Raw genomic sequence first — 19,926 nt, 5'->3', positions numbered from 1 at the left:
GGTCCAACATGAAGGTTGTCAACACAAAGTCACCAATCACAAAACAGTTGAGATACGTTTTATTTAGTTCAAAAAAAGAAGGTTATTGCTTAACGTTTATGGTTGTAGACCCAATAGTCAATACCCAAGGAACATGATGTTGAACTTCACCAAAAGCAGCACGTCTAAAAACATCTGCTTAGCCCAACACATCACGGTAAAGGGGGAATCGAAGGCATAAATAATAACATGACAACAAACCAAAAGGCAAAACACAAGGTGCCTAAGCTTGTTTGTGCTCGATGCTTGTATCAATCACATTATGGAGGGGAATAAGGAGAGAGGTCAAGTAACATCCTTTGAGAATTTCTGTAAATTAACCTAGTCTTGTCTTGTAAAACATTCAGGAGCTCATCAGCACAGTTAAAAACAAAAAAACTTACAAAATTTAACAAGAAAAACTTGTGGCCTCTAATATCTATCCATTATAAGCCAACAAGTTAACTACATTGCTCTCTTGGCTTGAAGGAGGGACAAACTAGCATGAACGCTACAGCCTACAAACCAAACATGCCTAGTTCAGTGGCCTTCTCCTTCTCAAATGTCTCAAAATACTGGTAAATGATTGTGACTGCAAGAAGGATTCCAGTTCCTGATCCAATCGCTCCCATCAAATCTGCCAAAACTGTCAATGCACCAATGCAAACTCCTCCGAAGGCAGCTGCAGTAGGTATGTAACGATTTAATTCCTTCTGCAGGTTGGAATCACGATGACCAGGCATCACCATTTGTTGCTCCTGCAAATCAATCATTGTTAAAAGTGTCATACCGATAATACTCTTGGGAGCCATATCCATCTATAAAATATCGAGAAGATAACATAACTTTTAATGGCAAAAAAAAAGTGATTCTGGAAATACGCAAACCCTAAATTGTACCAAAACCACCATATGATACTGTCTCATAACCTATGGGCTATGTGAGGCAATCAAGCTCCAAGTAACCAATGTTTTACCGTGATTCAAAAATCAGAGATGTAGGATATTACTGTCAGATGTTACAAAACTTCAATAGTATGTTATGGGCAATGGGAAGAAGAATGATGTTGTCTCTTTTAACCTGTTTTGACTAGAAATAACGAGTTCTTGATAATTCATTCAGTAATAATCTATAGCAATTATTTCTTCTCATAATCTACAGCATGGGGGTTAGTTAGAACCCCAGAGAAAAAGTTTTCATTCGGGTTGCAATCCATAACACAGCACCACAACCACTAAAAGTAACGAAGTTAAATTTCAGTTAATTTTACTGACAAATCACTTTGGGACAAATAAATAGAATGGGGAAAAGTTAACAAAACAAAGGCAACAAGATCATTTACCTTAAGCTGCTTAGCAACATCTCTGGCAGATGATCCAGAAACTTCAATCCAGGTCTTTGAGAACAGGGCACAAGCTGATAACATGAACACTATATAGAAAAGAGCGTGGAACGGATGTGACACCATATCTGCCAAGCTGAAATACATTAAAAAATTGACCGTCAATGGCATTTACAGAAGCAGCAATAAGTACAAGCAGACTTGTGAAGAACTTTTACACAAAATAGAGATTGATTAGCTTAAGAAAAGGAGAACAATACCTTGATGGCGCAGTGACAAGGTAAGCAAGACCAGCAACAGGAACAGATTGTCCAGAATATTCAGATTCTTTCCAAGTTCCTATCATATCCACAATGAAATTTCCTCCATATCTCCTGTAGAGCAACTGATCATAGAGGAAAGAAGAGGACAAAAAGAAAAAGAAATTGTTACACTCTTGGAACAGGTGACGGCAAGTTGGCAATCAACCAAAAAAAAAAACTTAACAATCAGGTACCTGAGAGATGAAATACAGGTTGGAGACAAGTGCAGACTGCAGAATAATAGGCATGTTTGAGGTGTAGAAGAGTTTGATTGGGTAAGAACCTTGCTGTCCGCGAGCATTCTTAGATCTAACAGGCAAAACTACACGGAATCCTTGGAAGTAGATAACAATGAGGAAGATCAACACAGTTGCAAGCAGATTTGTCACATTGGGGAGACTTTGCCGGTAGAAAGCCTCGCGCAGGGCACTAATCTTATTTGATCTACTAATAGTAAGATGGAACAGAGCAATTATAGCTCCTTCAAATTCAGCACCACGCCCGGTATTGATGGTTGTGGGACTGAATGCTTTCCAGATAATGCTTTCACTGAAAATATAATTAACTTGGGATCATAAGCTCCATGAATGTACTAACAAACTCAAAATAGGTTTTTTTGATAGACAGTAAAAACATACCAGATATTGGTAGCTATGAACAAGGAAATTCCAGAGCCAAGACCATATCCTTTCTGAAGAAGTTCATCTAAGCACATGACAATGATGGCAGCAAAGCAGAGTTGGAGGATAATGAGGATAGCATTTCCAACACCCAATTGGCTAACACTGCCATACATTCCCGACAGGACATAAGCAACTGCCTCACCGACAGCAATCAGGATACCCAATAGCTTTTGAGCACCATTACTGCATGGGATAAATTGTTAGAGAGTACAGGAGACAGCTTCATTGAGCAGAACAGCTAAAAGAAACATCATAAAAATCTACTTAACAGCATGAAAGAAATTTTGTTAGGTAACTGAGTAACAAGTACCAAAGATGCATCTCAATCTTTGGGGATATGGGTGTGTGGGCGAGGCAGGGGGGTGCACAGAGTAATCTAGGTCTACATACGAGCATCAGATGACGGCAGAAATGTTCAGTAAAAGTTCAAGGGTTGGAAAATTTGAAACATGAAATTTGCCTTGCAAATCCAAATTATACTACTAATCTAGGTTCTGCAAAATGATTTCAGCATTAAAGTTACAGATTATATCATCCCCATAAGTTCCAAACAATATCCTTTTCTGAAGGTTCCAAACTATACTATTACCACTGGATATGGAATTAAAACAATAGACAACTAGCAAAATAGAACTGATGCAATATACATATATAGTTGTTAAACGAGTAAAGAAACAAAATACAAGAAATAAAATCTTAGAAACAAACTAACTTACAGGAGTGCTCGGTCCTCACGGACATTGTTGTCCACTTGAATGATTTTTGATCCAGCTAACAATTGCATCACCATTCCAGAAGTCACAATTGGAGTAATTCCAAGTTCCATGACTGTACCACGGTTTGAGGCAAGAATGACACGCATCCAGTAAAAAGGATCCGCGCCAGTTGTAGAGTGTATGCCATAAAGAGGGAGCTGACTGCAAACCAGAAAAATAGCAAGCGCAATTACAGTATAGATGACCTTCTCTTTGAATTGAACCTTCCTGTCAGCACTCTGAACTTCAGGTAGGAATGAGAGAAATGGTTTCACAAGGTGCAGCACTCTGAATCCTCCTCCCATTGTTCACTATTAACAGAATTATCTCTGTTCAAACCACCAAAAAAAAAAACCAAAGACGAAAACTATTTAGACAAATGACAGGGAAGATATAGTGCCTCAACTATACCAGCAGAAAGTACAAACATATTCAAAACTTCTAGTTGTGGGATTCACTCATGATCTTGTGTAATTGTAATGTGCATAGCTAGCCAGAAAGATTAATTTCAGATGATATAATACCAGTATTAACATTCTCAAGATACATTTTAAAGAAAATTTTCAATCAATGAAAGGTGTTATCATTAATTCAGATTCAGTGAAGCATATAGATTCATTGAGAGCACATAGGATATGCTTGGAACACAAAAACAGGAATATACCTAAGCATATAAATTGAGCTGATAAGGGTAAACAAAATGAGAAAGTTTCTTTCTTTTTAAGAAAACAAATGAGATTGTTTCATCTTCTCCACCACCAATTCCAAGGACTGAAACATGGAAACCACATATATCTATCAATGAATCCTGCTAATAATAGGACAAATCCACTAAATATACAAACAATGTTATATCCCTATAACAATTCTCTTGGGGGTTTAGATATACTTACACAGATTGACATAATTAAAATAGAGAGTTTTTTTATTGAAAAGAACCATACTTATATCAAGTTGAAATTTTCTTATGTCATTAGGAAAACAAAACTTGGAGATTCAAATCTAAGAACCATTCATGCATTCTAAGTCAATAGTACTTCTTCAATGCTTGCAACAGACCAAAATGTAGATAAAGATAGAAAAACATCTCAACGCTGTTGTTCATGTACCACTTCATTGGATTAGTGGCCATCACATATCACATAAATAATAAATCCATTTACTCATACTGTCTATCAAGCCATATCTTTATCTAGATATCATGAAAACAAAACGAAGAAATACAAACATACTTTTCAGATCTAGATCCTTTTACCATCACATTACAAATCAAAATTTAACAGCCAAAAAACTTTCAGAATTTCGTACTCTACAAAATTCAGATATGTACACACACATGCATATAAACAAACACATACATATATAATCAATTCAGACACATAACAGATCTTGAGCTAAATAAACTCATCAGATCTATGGATTGATTCAGATCTCAGCTCGACAAAATAATTTCATTTTCACACCGTTTTTTGATCTATGGATCTCTTCTTCCGGTACATACATGATCTAATTTTTTTTTCCATAAACAAACAAAATCATTTCTCTAGATGAGAAAAATACATGCAGAAGAGATCGGAGAGACTCACAGAAGCAGCGACGATCTGGAGATGTCCGTGGACTGTTATTCGCTCGATTTCTCCGTCGAGCTATGCTTCTATTTGTAGGGTTTTGACCATGAGAGAGAGGATAGGGAGAGAAGGGGCGGATCTGACGGATTTATGTGTAAGCGTCACCAGTTAACAGAGATGGAGAACGCGTGACGCCAAGTGGGATATTAATTAAATAAATAAATATCTTCATTTTGTTCTAAATGGGAAAATGCAGTTGGTGATGAAAACGTGGCAGTGGTGTTCTTTGGGAGACACGCAGCTTAACCAATGGGATTGTCCCACGTGGCTAATGAAACGGATTTAGTGATCACTGTTTGGGTTGTAATGGTAACCAATATTGAAAAAGTGAGAAGGAAATGGAATAAGTCAAATCAATTTTTAGGCAATGAGAAATGGCATATATTATTTTTAAGAATTATCGATAAAATATCTCATATTAAATATATAATAAATATATGAATTTAATAAAATTTGATTTGTGAATGAAAGTGACAATAAAACTTAGATACACAATACAAGCAATTAGATAAATAGAAATATCACCTATATTAGAGTATATCGCAAGTAAGAATTACAAATCTGTTTAGAGTAATTCTTAAAGATAAAGAAATGTAAATAAAACATAATTAACTTATAAAATTAGGCATATTTATATGTTAGTTTGGTTCGAGAGAAAAGAGATAAAAGTGACACATGAAGTTGTCCCTAATTTTTAAAAAAACACCTAAACTATGCAAGTGTCATATTACCCGCTTAAACAATTATGAACTGATATTATTACATCATTTTTTGTCAACTTGGCATGAAGAGTGTATGCACTCTCTTAAAGAGCATGAACAAACTAAAAAAAACGAATATAATTTTATTTTTACAAGTATTTTGCTATAAAATATATTTTCTTGTTTTTCTTATTATTAACTTTTTCTCCTTATTATTTTTTTTCTTTTTTCCTTCTTCTTCAAAAATTCATTATCATCTTCATTGAAACTTCTCACTTTCAATGTCACTTTTTACCACAACTCCACCTTCCTTTTTTACTACTATTAGTTTAACTCTCTTCAATTTTAAAATTATATCTAAATATTTTATTACATTTCGAACAATTTGGTAAACCCGTTAGATTTCAAGATGATTAGTAGGTATTATTTAGTTTTTTTAATCCAAATTTCAATTAAGCTTTTTCAATTTTCGGAGAATTCTGATTCTTTCAAAATTATCATTTCTAGTTTTGAAGTTATATGAAAATGAGATAAATTAATTGATGATACCTTCAAAATTTTGATTTTTCTTAGAAAAATAATTAGTTTTGTTATCAATAACTCAACGAAGTCTAGAAAATAGTATAATTTTGGAAAGAAAGGAATTTGACCGAAGAAGAAGAAGAAAAAAGAAAGAAAATGGAGGGGCTCAACTTGACGTGGGGGTGGGGTGAGGTGAGGGTGGGAGGTGAAGAAGAAGAATGGAGGGAGGGGTAGCTTGAAAGTAGGGGTGGGAGACGAAGTTGAATTCAAAATGAAATTACAATTAAAATAAGTCAAAAAGTAAGAGAGAGAAATATAGAAAAACTTAAAATGTAAAAAAAAAATCAAATTAAATTAACACGTATCACACAATAATTGGTGTGTGATAACACTTGCCATTTAAAATCTGGAATTGATCGAAAAATGATGTAATAATATATATTCGGAATTGTTTAGGGGGTAATAGGACGCTCGCATAGTTAAGGTGTCTTTTTTAAAATTCGAGATAACTTCAGGTGTCACTTTATGTCTTTTCTCTTTCGTTTGACTTTTTCTTGTTCAATACTAAATCAACTAAATGTATATTGATTCGACTTAATGTTATATTACACATTCCAAGATGAAAGTTACAACTTTTCACTATATTTTTCTTCTCATTTATATATCATATCATATCATATATTACTATAAGTGGGAAGAGCTTAACCCCAAAGTTGATTTATCGTTTTGCCCCTACAGTATTAATTAAATATTAATTTATTAAAAATTCAATTTGCTAATAATCTCAGCCCTAATTTAATTCTCCAGAAACATATAGTATCTATTCAACCTCCCTCGATCACTAGAACAACTCCCTTTTTTCCAACGCTCAAGTTCCATTGCTTTAATTATCACCTATTCCAAAATCTTTTCAGATATATCACTGATCTATATAAATGTCTCCAACAACATGTTATTGTCCCATTAATCTGCTTCTCTTTTATGTGCTTCAATCAAATACATCGATCATTGCCAGGTAAAAAAAAATCCTCCTTATTTATCAAAAGTTGCTATGTTTTACTGTTTACTGTGTATGTCTTTATGGAACTTATTTCGTTTCATCTATTTGTTGTTTTTCACAAGTTGGATTCATGTACTGCTATGGTTATATGATAAGACATTATCACTTTGTTGTTGGCTAAAACCATTGTTGTATGTTTCTGCATGTTGGTAAGCCAAGCAAACTCATTTTGCTTTTCTGAAGCTTTATCAGCTACTTTTTAATAGTTTTAACTAACTGAATTTTGTATCAGTTGAAGCTGATACATATATTGGCTTGATTGAAAATGCATAGCGATTTCTAATTTTTCAGATAGCATAAATGGTCAACCAGTTTTAGACTGGTTGAAATAGTTCCAAATTTTGTTATTTCATCATATTAAAGATAAAATTGAGTTTCATTAGGCAATTGATCTACATCTTTATTGGAGGCTTTGCCTTGATAGTTAGTCCACAGTAAAATCTACATGTTCTTTCAGTTTATTGGCATCCTTTCTTCTCCATCATCATTATGTTCATTATCATTTCCACGATCTTCATTATTAGGAACCTGTTTGTTAGCGCCTCCATTTTGAGCATGATCATGTTCATTAGCATCTCCATCTAGTTTAACATTTTTTGAATTACCGCCTACATCTTCATCAGCATTTTCCTCATCTGCCCCTTCATTGTGATCATGACCATGTTCATTAACATCTTCATCTACATTATTAGTTAAATATTAATTTTGCCGCTCTATTTTTTCTGTCATTGATAGATATTATTTTCTCGTGTGGATCAGAACGTGAAAAAAAGATTTAAACTTATAGTTCTCTTTTTGATTTTGTTAAGGAGTTGATTTTAATTTGTGAAGTTGATCACATTTATGATAGTTACTTAGGCAATGATACTGCGAATTCTTCTCTGTTATGTCATCTTTTATGCATTGTTATTGTTTTGTTGTTTTAGTGAAGGTATGCATAGTGCTCAAGTAGAAAGTTTTATCTAGAATGGGATGAACAACCTGTGATGGAAAATATATATTAAAGTTTATGCAGTATCAACTTTTCATTGTAACTTTGACTAACTGTTTAGAACATGACCAATAGTCTTAAACAAGGCCAGTAGTATCTAATGAAAAATATGTTTGATACATGTTACATGTAGTCTAAACTTCAGATATACTCATTTTTGTTTGTGACTTTGTTCTTTCTCTTTGTTAGATGATTTTCGGGTGATGGCGGGAAGGTGTGAGGTTATTAATTGGTGGCTTGATAAATGATCCGTAAATGAAAATGTACATCAGTTGAAAATTCTCGAAGGACGATTTATTTCTTTGCTCAGAAGTTTTTTTTTTGTGATATTAGTAATTCTTGATGTAGTCAGACGGCTCGACTGTGTGAACTTCTTTTAACAAATCGTTTGAATGCGTATGTGAGTATATAGGAATTATTTTTTTTTGTCCAGGGCACCATTATTTCATTCTCATCTTCTGACTATCTGTAGTTACTCATTCCTTGCAGTTCAATAGTGCCTTGAGTATTAGTAAGCACTTATATCTTGTTATGGTAACATCACCTAATCTTGGCAGAGTTAGTTGTAGTTCACCTAAAGATTTAAAAGTAATGTATTCACAAATATATTGTAATATCTCGCACCTAGAAATGACTATAAAGAGTTTAAAATATGAAAATATTGATTTTTGGAAAGAATAAGGAAATCTGGAAATTTTGTCTAAGTTAAGAAAGTGAGTTTTGGCCATTTTCAAATGGCTATAACTCCCAGCTCAGGAGGATTTAGGAACATCTATTGATATGGTTGGAAAGCCCTTGGAGAGATCTTTCCAACGCCACCAAGATTGCACAATTTTGACATCGTATGAGTGAGATATGCCTTTCGGAAGTTGGGCAGTTGGATTGAGAAAAGTCCCAATCCGAATTTAGGGAAGGGCAAAGTAGTCTTTTCTCTAATTAATTTCCTAATTTGATTTTAGGGGTTTATTGGGGGTAAAAACAGAACCTAAATCAGTTTTGGAAAATTAAAGAACGCTTAGGGCTTGGAGAAGAGAGAAAGGAAGAAAGAACGAAAGAAAAAGGCAAGAATTCGTCAAGATCATCCAAGCTTGCGAGTGGAATTTATCAGGGGTGATCCCTATTAAGGTATGTGAGATCTTTTCGTGTTAGGTTAGTTCACTCACACACCAACTTGTTTCAATCCATTGATTTTGAATTGTGTACATGTTGAAGAAGTGAGGTTCTTGAAGAACAAATTGTATTATTCTTGTTAGTTGAGTTGTTGATGCTTGTGGATGAATTGATTCATGTTTCCGGGTTGTTTTTCGAGTTAGATTGGTTGTATATTGAGGGTACAATTGATCCTAAGTGTTTGGGCAATGAATTATGAAAGTTAGGGGAGTTTAGAGATGAAAAATGGAAGAGAAAAGTCGGAAGTCGCTAGGCAAAAAGGGCTGGGCATCGCGCCTGCCAGAACGCCACAAAAACTTCTCTGAAGTTTGGCCTCTTGCGTGTCGCGCCGGCCAGAGCGCCAGTCAAGCTTCTCTCAGGGCTGGCACCTCGTGCCTTTTAGAGCGTCATGGACTAAGTATTTCCAAAGAGTTTATAAATGTTTTCACATTTGAGCAAGAAAGGGAACATCGATCCCAAGAAAGCTTTTAATCTAAGTTTTGAGTAATTACCTCAATTCAAAGAAAGAGTTTTGTTTATACTAACATATGAGCTAAGTATATTTTGGGAGTAGTATTGACCGCCGATATGGGAATGCGAGTTCATATTAACTCAAGTCTCCATAAATCATGTAGCCATCATGGGTGGCAAATGATCATACTTTTTAGATGACTCCTTAAGATGCTTTTAGCATACACTAGTGGATCCACTAAGTTAAGCGTTTTATATGACGGCAAAGTATAGGACAGTTCTGGCAGCGTGGGCAAGACGTTGTATCACCACTTAGGCTCATAGTGATGGTTGTCGGTTAGAGAATCTCCCACAAAAGTTATATTACTTTTATATATATAAGTAAGGATGAGTTTGTTATTGATTTATTTTTAATGAACTAAGTTGTTTACACTATTTTACAAGCTTTATATATATATATTGCATGTGTCTTATTGCTTTATATTGAGTTCAATTATTCATGAGATGTACAGAGCCAAGGTAAGTGTTCCTTCTTACTCTTTTAAGCTTAAGTTGTTGTTTAGCTTTCCAATTCGCATACTCGTACATTCAATGTACTGATGTCAATTGACCTGCATCTTATTATGATGCAAACACAGGTAACCAGAATCAGCATCCAGCATGCTGTTGATCCAGTTGAGCACTCAGAGTCAGTGGTGAGCCTCCTTGCATTCCGGAGGACTCTGTTATTTCGCTTTCCTAGTTTTGCTTTATTAGGATGTTATGGGGTCTATCCCAACATTCATCTCAGTATTACAGAGGCTTTATAGACAGTCAGACAGTTTGTATTGAGTCTCTCATCTATGTATTTGCAGATACTTTGTTTTGAGACATAAGTTGTCATTTTGGCTAAGATGTTATCATTTAAACTATTGCATTGAGTTTATTCTGTTGAGTTAAGACTTCTGCTGAGTTAAGTAAGCCAGACCAAGGATCCGTTTGGGGCCAACGATGGTTTCCGAGTGACGGCCACGTCCAGGGTGTAAGCTCGGCGCGTGACATATAATGAATTGATTTCAAGAAGTAGTAGTCTTCAAAGGAAACAAAAATTCAATAGAAATTAATTTAATCATCTATGTGAAATTTCTGACAATTAGACTTGTAGTAATACATACACTCATGACAAGAATGCTTTACAAATGTCTCTAGAGAGAGAATGATACAACTTAACATGGCTCACACGTGCAGCGCACGTGTCCATGACTAGTATATATATAAGAAGAAAAATAATAATTGTGTTAACATAATATTGAATTATAATACAAATGTCTCTTGAGAGAGAATGATACAACTTAACATGGCTCACACGTGCAGTGCATGTTGCTTCAAAAGAAATCAATAGTGAGATGTTGTAAAGTACGACACTGTATTTTGGTTACTTACAATTACCTATTTTGAAATTAATAGTCAGATGTTGTTTTGAAGTATTGATACTACTTTTTTATTATTTTCAATTATCAATTTTCTGTTTTTGTTTGAAAAAGAATTTAGAAAAATCTATATAGGAAAAATTGAATTAAAAGAGGGTAAAAGATAGGCACAAAGCACATTTTTAATCCAAAACAAAAAAAATCCAAAAAAAATGAATAGTTGGCAATGGGGCTTGAACCCCTATCCAAAGAATCAGAGCTGCCCACGCTTACCACTATGCCACCCACCATAGTTTGATGTGGGTTTGCACACAATATTTAAATATATTTGTATATGATTTTTTAGTACGTATATAGGATCTACGTAAAAGCCAGTGGGTTCATCCGAACCCCCATTTAACACTGTAGCTTCGCCCCTGTCTACAAGTAATGAAACCACATTTAGCAATTGAAAAACTCTTTGAACATACAGTGTTGGATATGTGGATTATAAATAACAACCCAATATTGCATGATTAGATCACATAGATGCTAAGGTATGCATCTTTCATGAGGAAGCATTACATGCAAAGGTGGAGAAATTTATCAATACTACAGAAGACGTACAAAAACACAGTGTTACTAAGTTTTGGAAGCACTTGCAACTCACTATAACTTGAGAATGAAGTTTAGTCAGATGCAATAATGTGTTCACTCTCTTTTGTTGTGCAAAAATTTGCCTAATACATAAAATAGAGAAGGAGTTTCATCTTTTCCATTTACATATCATCCAAACAACTAATGTTATCCAGTCAAATGACAAACAGAACACATCATTCAAACAACTAACATTATCCAGTCTTTCTTTTGACAATAGAATAGGCATTATATGTGGTTTAAGACAAAGATAATGCAGAAAATTAATTGCATGTTTGATATCATCTCCACTCACTTTGACTAACTTCATGTTGCTCCTTTTTGCATATAGCTACAAGTGTTTTCTTGATTGAAGTGACACTGACAGGGTTGAAGTTAACCTGAAAATTATGAACTCAACAAAAAAATAAAAATAATTACCAAGATTTTTGCATTAATACGAACCACCTATTTTTTATATTTGACCTAAGAATTCTTCATTGACATAAAGAACAGAGTTGAAATTTCCAATCCTAGGTAATTCATTGTCATCACAAAAGTTAGTAAAACAAACAACTTCCATGTTATTATAGAAACTTAGGTATAGCGGATGTGTGAAGAGACTTATGATCTAGCTGAAATCCTTTTTCTTTTAGTTCAGGGTATAGTCAAACTAACCATGAACTGGTGAAAATTTCAAAGATAGAGATCACACGCCTCAGGCTTGACTTATACAATGACCTACTCACTCTTCACTGCTACAATTTCACTTGCAAGCAAACCTTTAAAATGATCCAACATTTCTTTAACCTGGGTAGATCCAAAACCAAGATGTTCATCCTATAATTCCCAACCAACACATTTTCTTTCGCTTCATCAATATATGAATATATAAGAACCTTGCATACCTCTAGACATCTAGAGCCTTCTTAACGGATCCAATAATTTGTATCATTGAAAATATCTTCTTTGGTCGCAGACTACTTCACATTTTATATCTGAAATCAAACAAAGAAAATAAAACAGTAAGCACGTAATATATCATGTGATTTTTCAATGCATGGAGGAACAATCAGTGTAAAGTAATTAATCAAATGCACAACATTTTGCCTGAAACATTTCAAAGACACTAAAGCACAGTCATAAACTTGTGGGAACATAAAATAAAAATAATAAAAATAGTTAAGAATAATTACAACTCTTACCCAAAAGAAGGTGTAACTCAAAGCTATATCAACAAGTAGTTGTAGAAAATCAAGAAAGGTTTGTTGACATCCAATTTTGACCCTCCATGATAGGAATTAACTTTTGAGTTTCTTTAATTCCAAACGATTTGAAATGATTAATTTATAAAAAAAAATCAATTTTTTTTTAAGAAAAAAGTTATTTTAGCCATTTTTATAGCATTTTAAGTAGTAAATAGATTTTATATAATTGCGTATATAATTAAGAATACTTTATAAACATTTGAAAATCATCTCAAAAGATTTTAATTTTAGCAAGTATTTTGTCAAATTAGTTTAGTTTAAATTATGGTTATAATTTTGAATCATTAGTTTACAATCAAGTTAATCATTTTTATTTCGTTAAAATTAAGAAGCTCGTTAATTAATTAATATTAATTCGTCTTATTCAATCGGACTCACCAATTAAACTCATTGGGTTATGACTTAACTACAATTTTGTCATTTCTTTACCTCATCCTAAAGATTGATTTTTGGGCCAAATCCAATCCTCCGTTTCAGCCTAATACAANATGGCTTAACTACAATTTTGTCATCCTAAAGATTGATTTTTGGGCCAAATCCAATCCTCCGTTTCAGCCTAATACAATAATTCCTAACAAATACCCAGACCCATCAATATAGCATACAATACCCACCAAATTCATCAACCGATCCAATTTCCCTTTAAACCGGTCCAATTCTATTTTCTCAACAACATTCCAATTTTCTAATTACAACAGCCCATTACTTCAATACAGTGACCCAGTAGCCCATCCCCCATAAACTTAACCCGGCCCATTTCTTTTGTTCAACAAAGAGTTCAACAACTATTCCAAACAATGAAGGCAAACAGCAGCACACGGAAATCTCACGGAGACGGACGGAAAGCAGCGACAACAGGCAGTACGCTGCCTTTTCTTGTCTTGTTCCTCAACGTCCCTCTTCGATAGTACTGTTCCAGCCGTGATTCCAGTAAAAGCAGCACGCATTTTTGTCCTTGTGGCATGAGATTGAGGCACATAGCATCTCAAGGACGCTCAATCGATCGAGACCCTCCACCTCATTCCAATCCGTTTGAAATGAGGATCAATTCGGTATATTCTTCCGTCCTTGGAGAGAATTTGAGAGGGAATTTTCAAATTCGTGGGCCTTGTTCTTATCTAACTTCTCAGCCCTTTTCCCAAATTTCGAGCCCTAGTGTTTCCTTATAAATACCCATGTTATTTCACTGAATAGGGGGGGTTCTGGAGGGATAGAAAAAGAGATATAAGGTCTACAAAGAAATCGATTTAGATAGTCCAAAGCTTTAAGGTTTAAATTTTTCATAAGGTCCTGTCCTTGAAGTTTTCATCCAAGCTTTCCGGAAAAGCTCCTTTGGTGGTGGAAGCTCGTTGCTTACCACTCGTCATCCCAGTTCCTGCTCAGCGAAAGGTAATTCTTTTCTTCTAAACATATATATTTTATTTTTGTTGTGTGATGGGATCAGATTAGTTTGTCGTATTTGCTAGAAATTTGGTTTTTGCTTTCCAGCATCTTAATGTTATGAAAACAGCTTATTTGTTGCAGATAATGTTCAGCTGAATCATTGAAGTTATATTTTTTTCTATATTTCTCTTTGAGTTTCAAATATGTCCAGTTCTCTGTTTTATGTTGTTTGTTATTAAATTCATATTGTCGAAAAGGGGACGGTCGCTAGCATCATATCTTCTTGTTTATGTGAGATAGCCCTTATGTTTAGCTTCTTTTGAATAGTCAGTTGTCTAGATGTTGATATGCACATGACTACTATGCCAATCTTTGAGATTCGGGGGATTAAATGTTGAACAACTTCGTCTTTAGATTCTTATTTTATAAGTTATGTCGATCTTAAGTCGATCTCTTAGTTTCGGCTTCGCTTTCCATAGCTAAAATGATTTCCTTTAGTGTGTGCTTTAGTTGTTGTTCTTGATGAGTTCGGACTGGTTAGTTTAGATTAAAGACGTGATTTGTTCGTAATCTAATCTTTAGACCCCTTCCATCTACCATGTTTGATGCATATAATTGGAAATATAAGTTGTGCTCTTTAACATTGGGTTGCTTGGTCTGAAAAATGCTATTTTGAGCTTGTTGGCTCTAAAGTTACGCATTTATCATATTATGAAAATTTGTTCTCTGTTTTTCGCCATAAGTTGTTTATTTTTTTAAAATTTATTTGTCTTGTTGGAAGTACACTACTGATAGAAACATGCATAGGTTTTCTTTCAAGTTTGCTTTAGTGGTATTCCTTTAATATCTTGGTCTATGTGTGCCTAAGTTTGACGTCTGCTTTTGGATAATAATTTAGAGAAGAAAGCTTGTGTTGAATGTTATTATTTTCAGGTTCTTTAAAGTTTACAGAAAGAAGTGTTCATTAGATTTTAAGCTTTTTTTTAGTTCTCTGGATATTTTAGATTAGACAAAATATTTTTAGAGTGAAAAATTGTTATTTCTTGTTTTCCCTTTGTTACTTGTGGCTGATTGTAATAAAGTTTATTCTAATGTCTAAATACCAATGTGTTTCTAAACCTTGATTAAGAGAGAGATTAGCTTTCTATGTGTTCACATCCATGTATGTGATAGTGTCACTATTTTATTTTATTTTGGGTCATTTTGTATTAGATTTTGTACATTGCTAAAAAATGTTGCATGATTTCCTTTTCCTCCAAAATGTTAAATTTCAGTTTCTGTGCTCCTCCTTTTTTTTTATTTCTTACGTTGGTTTAATCACTATGAGCTCTTGAAGCATTTTCCTTAAATATTTTTGTATGTTGATTAGAACATTAATCTCTTTTCTTTCTTTCCTTGCACATGTGACATCCATTTGAGTCCATGGACTCCCCTTTCTTGCATACTCCTCTCTTTCGAGTCAAACCTCCGCCAAGTTATGAAAGGGAAGCCGATATATTGGGTTGAGACCCCAAAACCAGCAGCAACAGCAGCTCAAAAAAAGCTGAAACGAAAGGTTTTTTTTTCGTTCAAATTGGCCGAAATTTGAGCAGCTTAAATGAGGCAGAATTGCAGCAGCTTTGAAGGGCTAGAACTCGCATTTTTCAGACTTAAAAAAGTTCTGAAAATGGCGCCAGCAGCAGCAACTAAGAAGCAACAAAATGGACTTAAATTTGTCCAAGTTTTGTTCGCACTTTATTTTCCTTATATTGTGATTTTATGATATTTGCTTTTAACTTCTAACATTTATTTTATCTGACTTAGATGAATCCTTGGAAGTTTTTATATAACTCTCCTATTTCGTTAGTTGTTTACCTTAAGTATTTAAATTTTCAAAACTCTTGCAAGTTAGACAACTTAAGCTCTTAGACTAACTTGAGAATTATCATATTCTTTCATAGTTAGTAATTAGCTTTGGATCCATGTTTATGAGTTTGAACTAACTATTTAGTTCAAATTTTGAATAGGATAAAATTGTTAAGTTTCTTAAAATAAATTAGTTGTCTTTTAATTTAACCTAGGACTTTGCATGAATGACTTGAGGATTCTTTATAACCTTTCATAGTCATTAAACAAGGTTCTTTATTCCATATTTATGAGTTTAAATTATAAGTTCAAAATTTGACTATGGATAAATTTTTAAGTTACGATTATTTTTTGAGATTTCACAAGTTTCAAAAGATTTTTTATTTAAGTTTCAAAATAGATATTTTAACCTTTTTTTTTTAAAAAAAAATAATAATAAAAAAAAAAAATTAGCCAAACTTTTCAATCCGTTGGTCAACCGCGTGTTAACGGATTCTCTAAGATGCCTAAACCCTTCCTTAGAGAATTATTTGAACCCTTACCTGACTCTGGTTTATTCAAATGTTTTCTTTTAAAAATTATCCTTTTTAATGGTTTTCTTAATTTTTCCTAAAAATTAAGTGGCGACTTCATTATTATAAATTTTTCCAAAAAACCTAACAAAAGTGCCAAAAGTTGCGAAATTGGTTCCGAAACCTTAGTTTTCGAAATCGGGTCGTAACAAGGTTGAAAAGACTTTGATTTTTTGTGTATGTAACGAATTCAGATTCTCAACACCAAATATTCAAGTATTATATAGTCCTTGGCAATCAAATTATCACAACACCAGTTAAACTATTGAATTACAACGAAAAACACTGAATAAAAATTGCACGTCAAAATATTTAACAACCAGAGAGAATTATACTTTCATCTGACAAATACCTAAAAACGAAATCAAAATTTCCAAGGGTTATACATCAATAATCGACCTTTAACTGGTTAATTTTTATTAATAAATAAATCAAAACACAGAAACTGAAGCAGCTCCTCCCTCATGAATCAGTATGAACGTTTGCTTTTATCGGCACAATACTCGGCAAGCAGTAGCACACAGTTTCATCTCAAACCATGGAAACACAATTATATTCCAAGTCTGATTTTCTTATTAATTCGTAAACCCACTTAATATATGTCAAATTCGAACACATTGAATCCAATCTCGAGGTTGTTACTTCGTCTCAATTTTATTCCCACTCAAAAACTTATCCTTTAGTTTTGACCACAAATTATTTAAAAAATTCAATAACAATTTAAAAGTTCTCATTACAAGATTTATACCGAAGACGAAGGGAAAAAGAGATTAAAGGAGCATACCTGAAGTGATGAAATTAAGTGAGCGGGTAATTTCTAGAATCTAGTAGAATGAAGATATGTGTCAAATGACAAAATATTTAATTGTAGAATTAAGTCGGTTTGTGGTGCAATAAAAGCCACTTGGAGTGACCATTCAACCTCCAATTGACACGTAATGATAAGTACAGTAATTTAATGTGCGATTAATATAGCTTTTTGTACAACTTTTATTGCGGTGGTCGTTGGTCGTCTTCACATTTCTATATAATAGAAATATATATATAAAAGAAGAAAAATAATAATTGTGTTAACATAATATTGAATTATAATTATTTTGAATATCTTGGGCAAAAAAATTATATTAACAAATAAAGATAGCTTATGGGTAGAAAGTAAAAGTTTAATAATTTTCATTTGCAAATCAAATAACTATGTCATGAGGCTAACAAATGGCTCTCTTATATAATCTACATTGACATAATATATGTTTGATTAAAGTATATCTTAGTGTTTTGGACTTATTCAATCATATAATCATTGATGAATTGATTGAAATCATTTTGATATGTGAAATTTGGTTTAATTTGACAAAATATTTTTAAAATTTTTTTATATTTATATTCTAAAATAAACTTGCTTCAATATATCTATTATTAGGCATTTAGTTTTCAAATCAGGGACATTCTAGTCATTCAATATATCATTGGTTGACGGTGAACTAGCATATCTAAAAATTTAATTTTATTATTTTTCGTTAATCTTTTTCATCGTCCTTTTGCCGTCTCATTTCCCTTCTTTTCTAAAAGTGTCTTTTTTTTAAAATGAAAAAAAACCTTCTCAATTCTAGAGTCTATGTTTCTTTTTCTTGATTTTCTTATTTTTTTAAAATCTCAAATGTCCTCTACTTAGGTTCAAATTTGTATTGACATCAATTATATTTGGGTTCGAGTAAGTCCCCTCCCTTTTCTTTATTAGTTGTATTTATATTCTCAGGCGGTTTGAGTTGTTATTGTGGACTCATGATACATATGATGATTTTAGTTAGAAGCGATTAATAATAAGCTCTTATACAACTATAATTAGTGAGAGATGATTACTTGTAAGTTTTAGCTATAGTGTATATATATAATAATGAAAATTGAAATGCAAAATATTTTAAATGAACAAAGAATTCAATGTTTTCTATTTCAAAATTACATTTGTTCTCTCTAGATTTACAAGATGTTATTTTTATTGCACCTTACTGATCTGATTTTTCATATATGCGTGTCGTTTTGAATATCTCCTCACTTTTTGCACCTATGATATAATCAAATTCAAGTTAGAGTTTGGCATAGACAGTTGCCACTATGATACATTGCTTATGAGTTGAGTGCTTCTATAAACTTATCAATGCGTTGAGTGCTTCTATAAGTATTGAAAATGTAATTAAATAATAAAAGTGTGCTCTCTCTAACAGCTTAAGCTTCTAGATAAGATGGTCACATACTTTTACATGGTATCAGAGCAAACAAAGGTCTTGGGAAAAAATCTCACCGCCACCCAAATGAAAATGAATTTTCACGTTCTTGGCCATAATCAAGCCCGCACGTGATGGTGGTGTTGAAAATATAATTAAATAATAAAAGTGTGCTCTTATCATATATTATTATAAGTGGGAAGCTCCAAAGTGAAAAATTGAATTACCATTTTGCCCCTCTACTAATTAAATTAAATTTTGATTAAATATAAATATTATAATTACATAATGGTAGAATTTGAAGTTCTTAATCCCAATAATTAAATTATCATTTTTTTGATAAATGAGTACATTGATATTGCTTTTAATCGTAATCATAAATCTCATAATGGAAGAATTTGAAAAGTTATGATATGGAAAGTCATTCATCACTTTGATGTTGAAATCAATTTCAGAATTAAAATTTGAATTTAAAGGGTCATTTCCTAATGCTATTTAAGAACCAACTTATAAAGATGGAAGCTCACAATAGGAAATCGAATTAAGGAAATTGCACAATTCAACATGAGAAGGTAAGAGAGTTAGAAGTTGCAAGTGAGGATAACCAAAAAAATGCTGAAAATTGGTAATCAAGAAGAAAAAATAGCAACGGAAAAAAAGAGAGTAAATTTATTACATAAATTGTAGTATTAAACAATGAACAATCTTATGTTGATATGTTGATATGTTGTCTCTAACAATAACAAAGTTTTCTTTTAAGAGCATGAGGATTTTCTTTGCAATATCCTAAATTTTCCGTTCTTGCTTTCTTTCCCTATTATAGAATTTTTCTTCCATAAAGCATTTAGAATTGTATGGTTGTTGGACTTGAAGTATAGCTATCAATTTAAGGTATATGTAGAAATTTTCTTATTGTGCATTTAAATGAGAACCATTAATCATTTTGTTTTCATTTTTGCACATACTAATATACCATATGTTTGGACCTAA

General features: G+C 32.9%; 1 protein-coding gene and 1 long non-coding RNA gene across 2 annotated transcripts; one reads left to right on the top strand and one right to left on the bottom strand.

The window, feature by feature from the left end:
• Window positions 1-324: 324 nt before the first annotated feature.
• Window positions 325-3,405, bottom strand: LOC125849380 (uncharacterized). The gene is made up of 6 exons (XM_049529448.1): window positions 3,062-3,405; window positions 2,301-2,528; window positions 1,857-2,211; window positions 1,621-1,745; window positions 1,361-1,496; window positions 325-776 (listed from the first exon to the last, which is right to left on the bottom strand). The coding sequence occupies exons 1-6, from the start codon at window positions 3,403-3,405 to the stop codon at window positions 537-539; spliced, it is 1,428 nt and encodes a 475-aa protein (XP_049385405.1). The 3' UTR covers window positions 325-536.
• LOC125849396 (uncharacterized) lies at window positions 3,136-4,861 on the top strand. Its single transcript, XR_007444617.1, has 2 exons — window positions 3,136-3,431; window positions 4,689-4,861. It is a non-coding gene; the product is annotated as an uncharacterized LOC125849396 (long non-coding RNA).
• The last annotated feature ends 15,065 nt before the right edge of the window (window positions 4,862-19,926 follow it).

The sequence above is a fragment of the Solanum stenotomum genome, chromosome 12, assembly GCF_019186545.1.
Source record: "Solanum stenotomum isolate F172 chromosome 12, ASM1918654v1, whole genome shotgun sequence".
NCBI classification, from domain to species: domain Eukaryota; kingdom Viridiplantae; phylum Streptophyta; class Magnoliopsida; order Solanales; family Solanaceae; genus Solanum; species Solanum stenotomum.
This window is presented reverse-complemented; position numbering and strand designations above follow the sequence as displayed.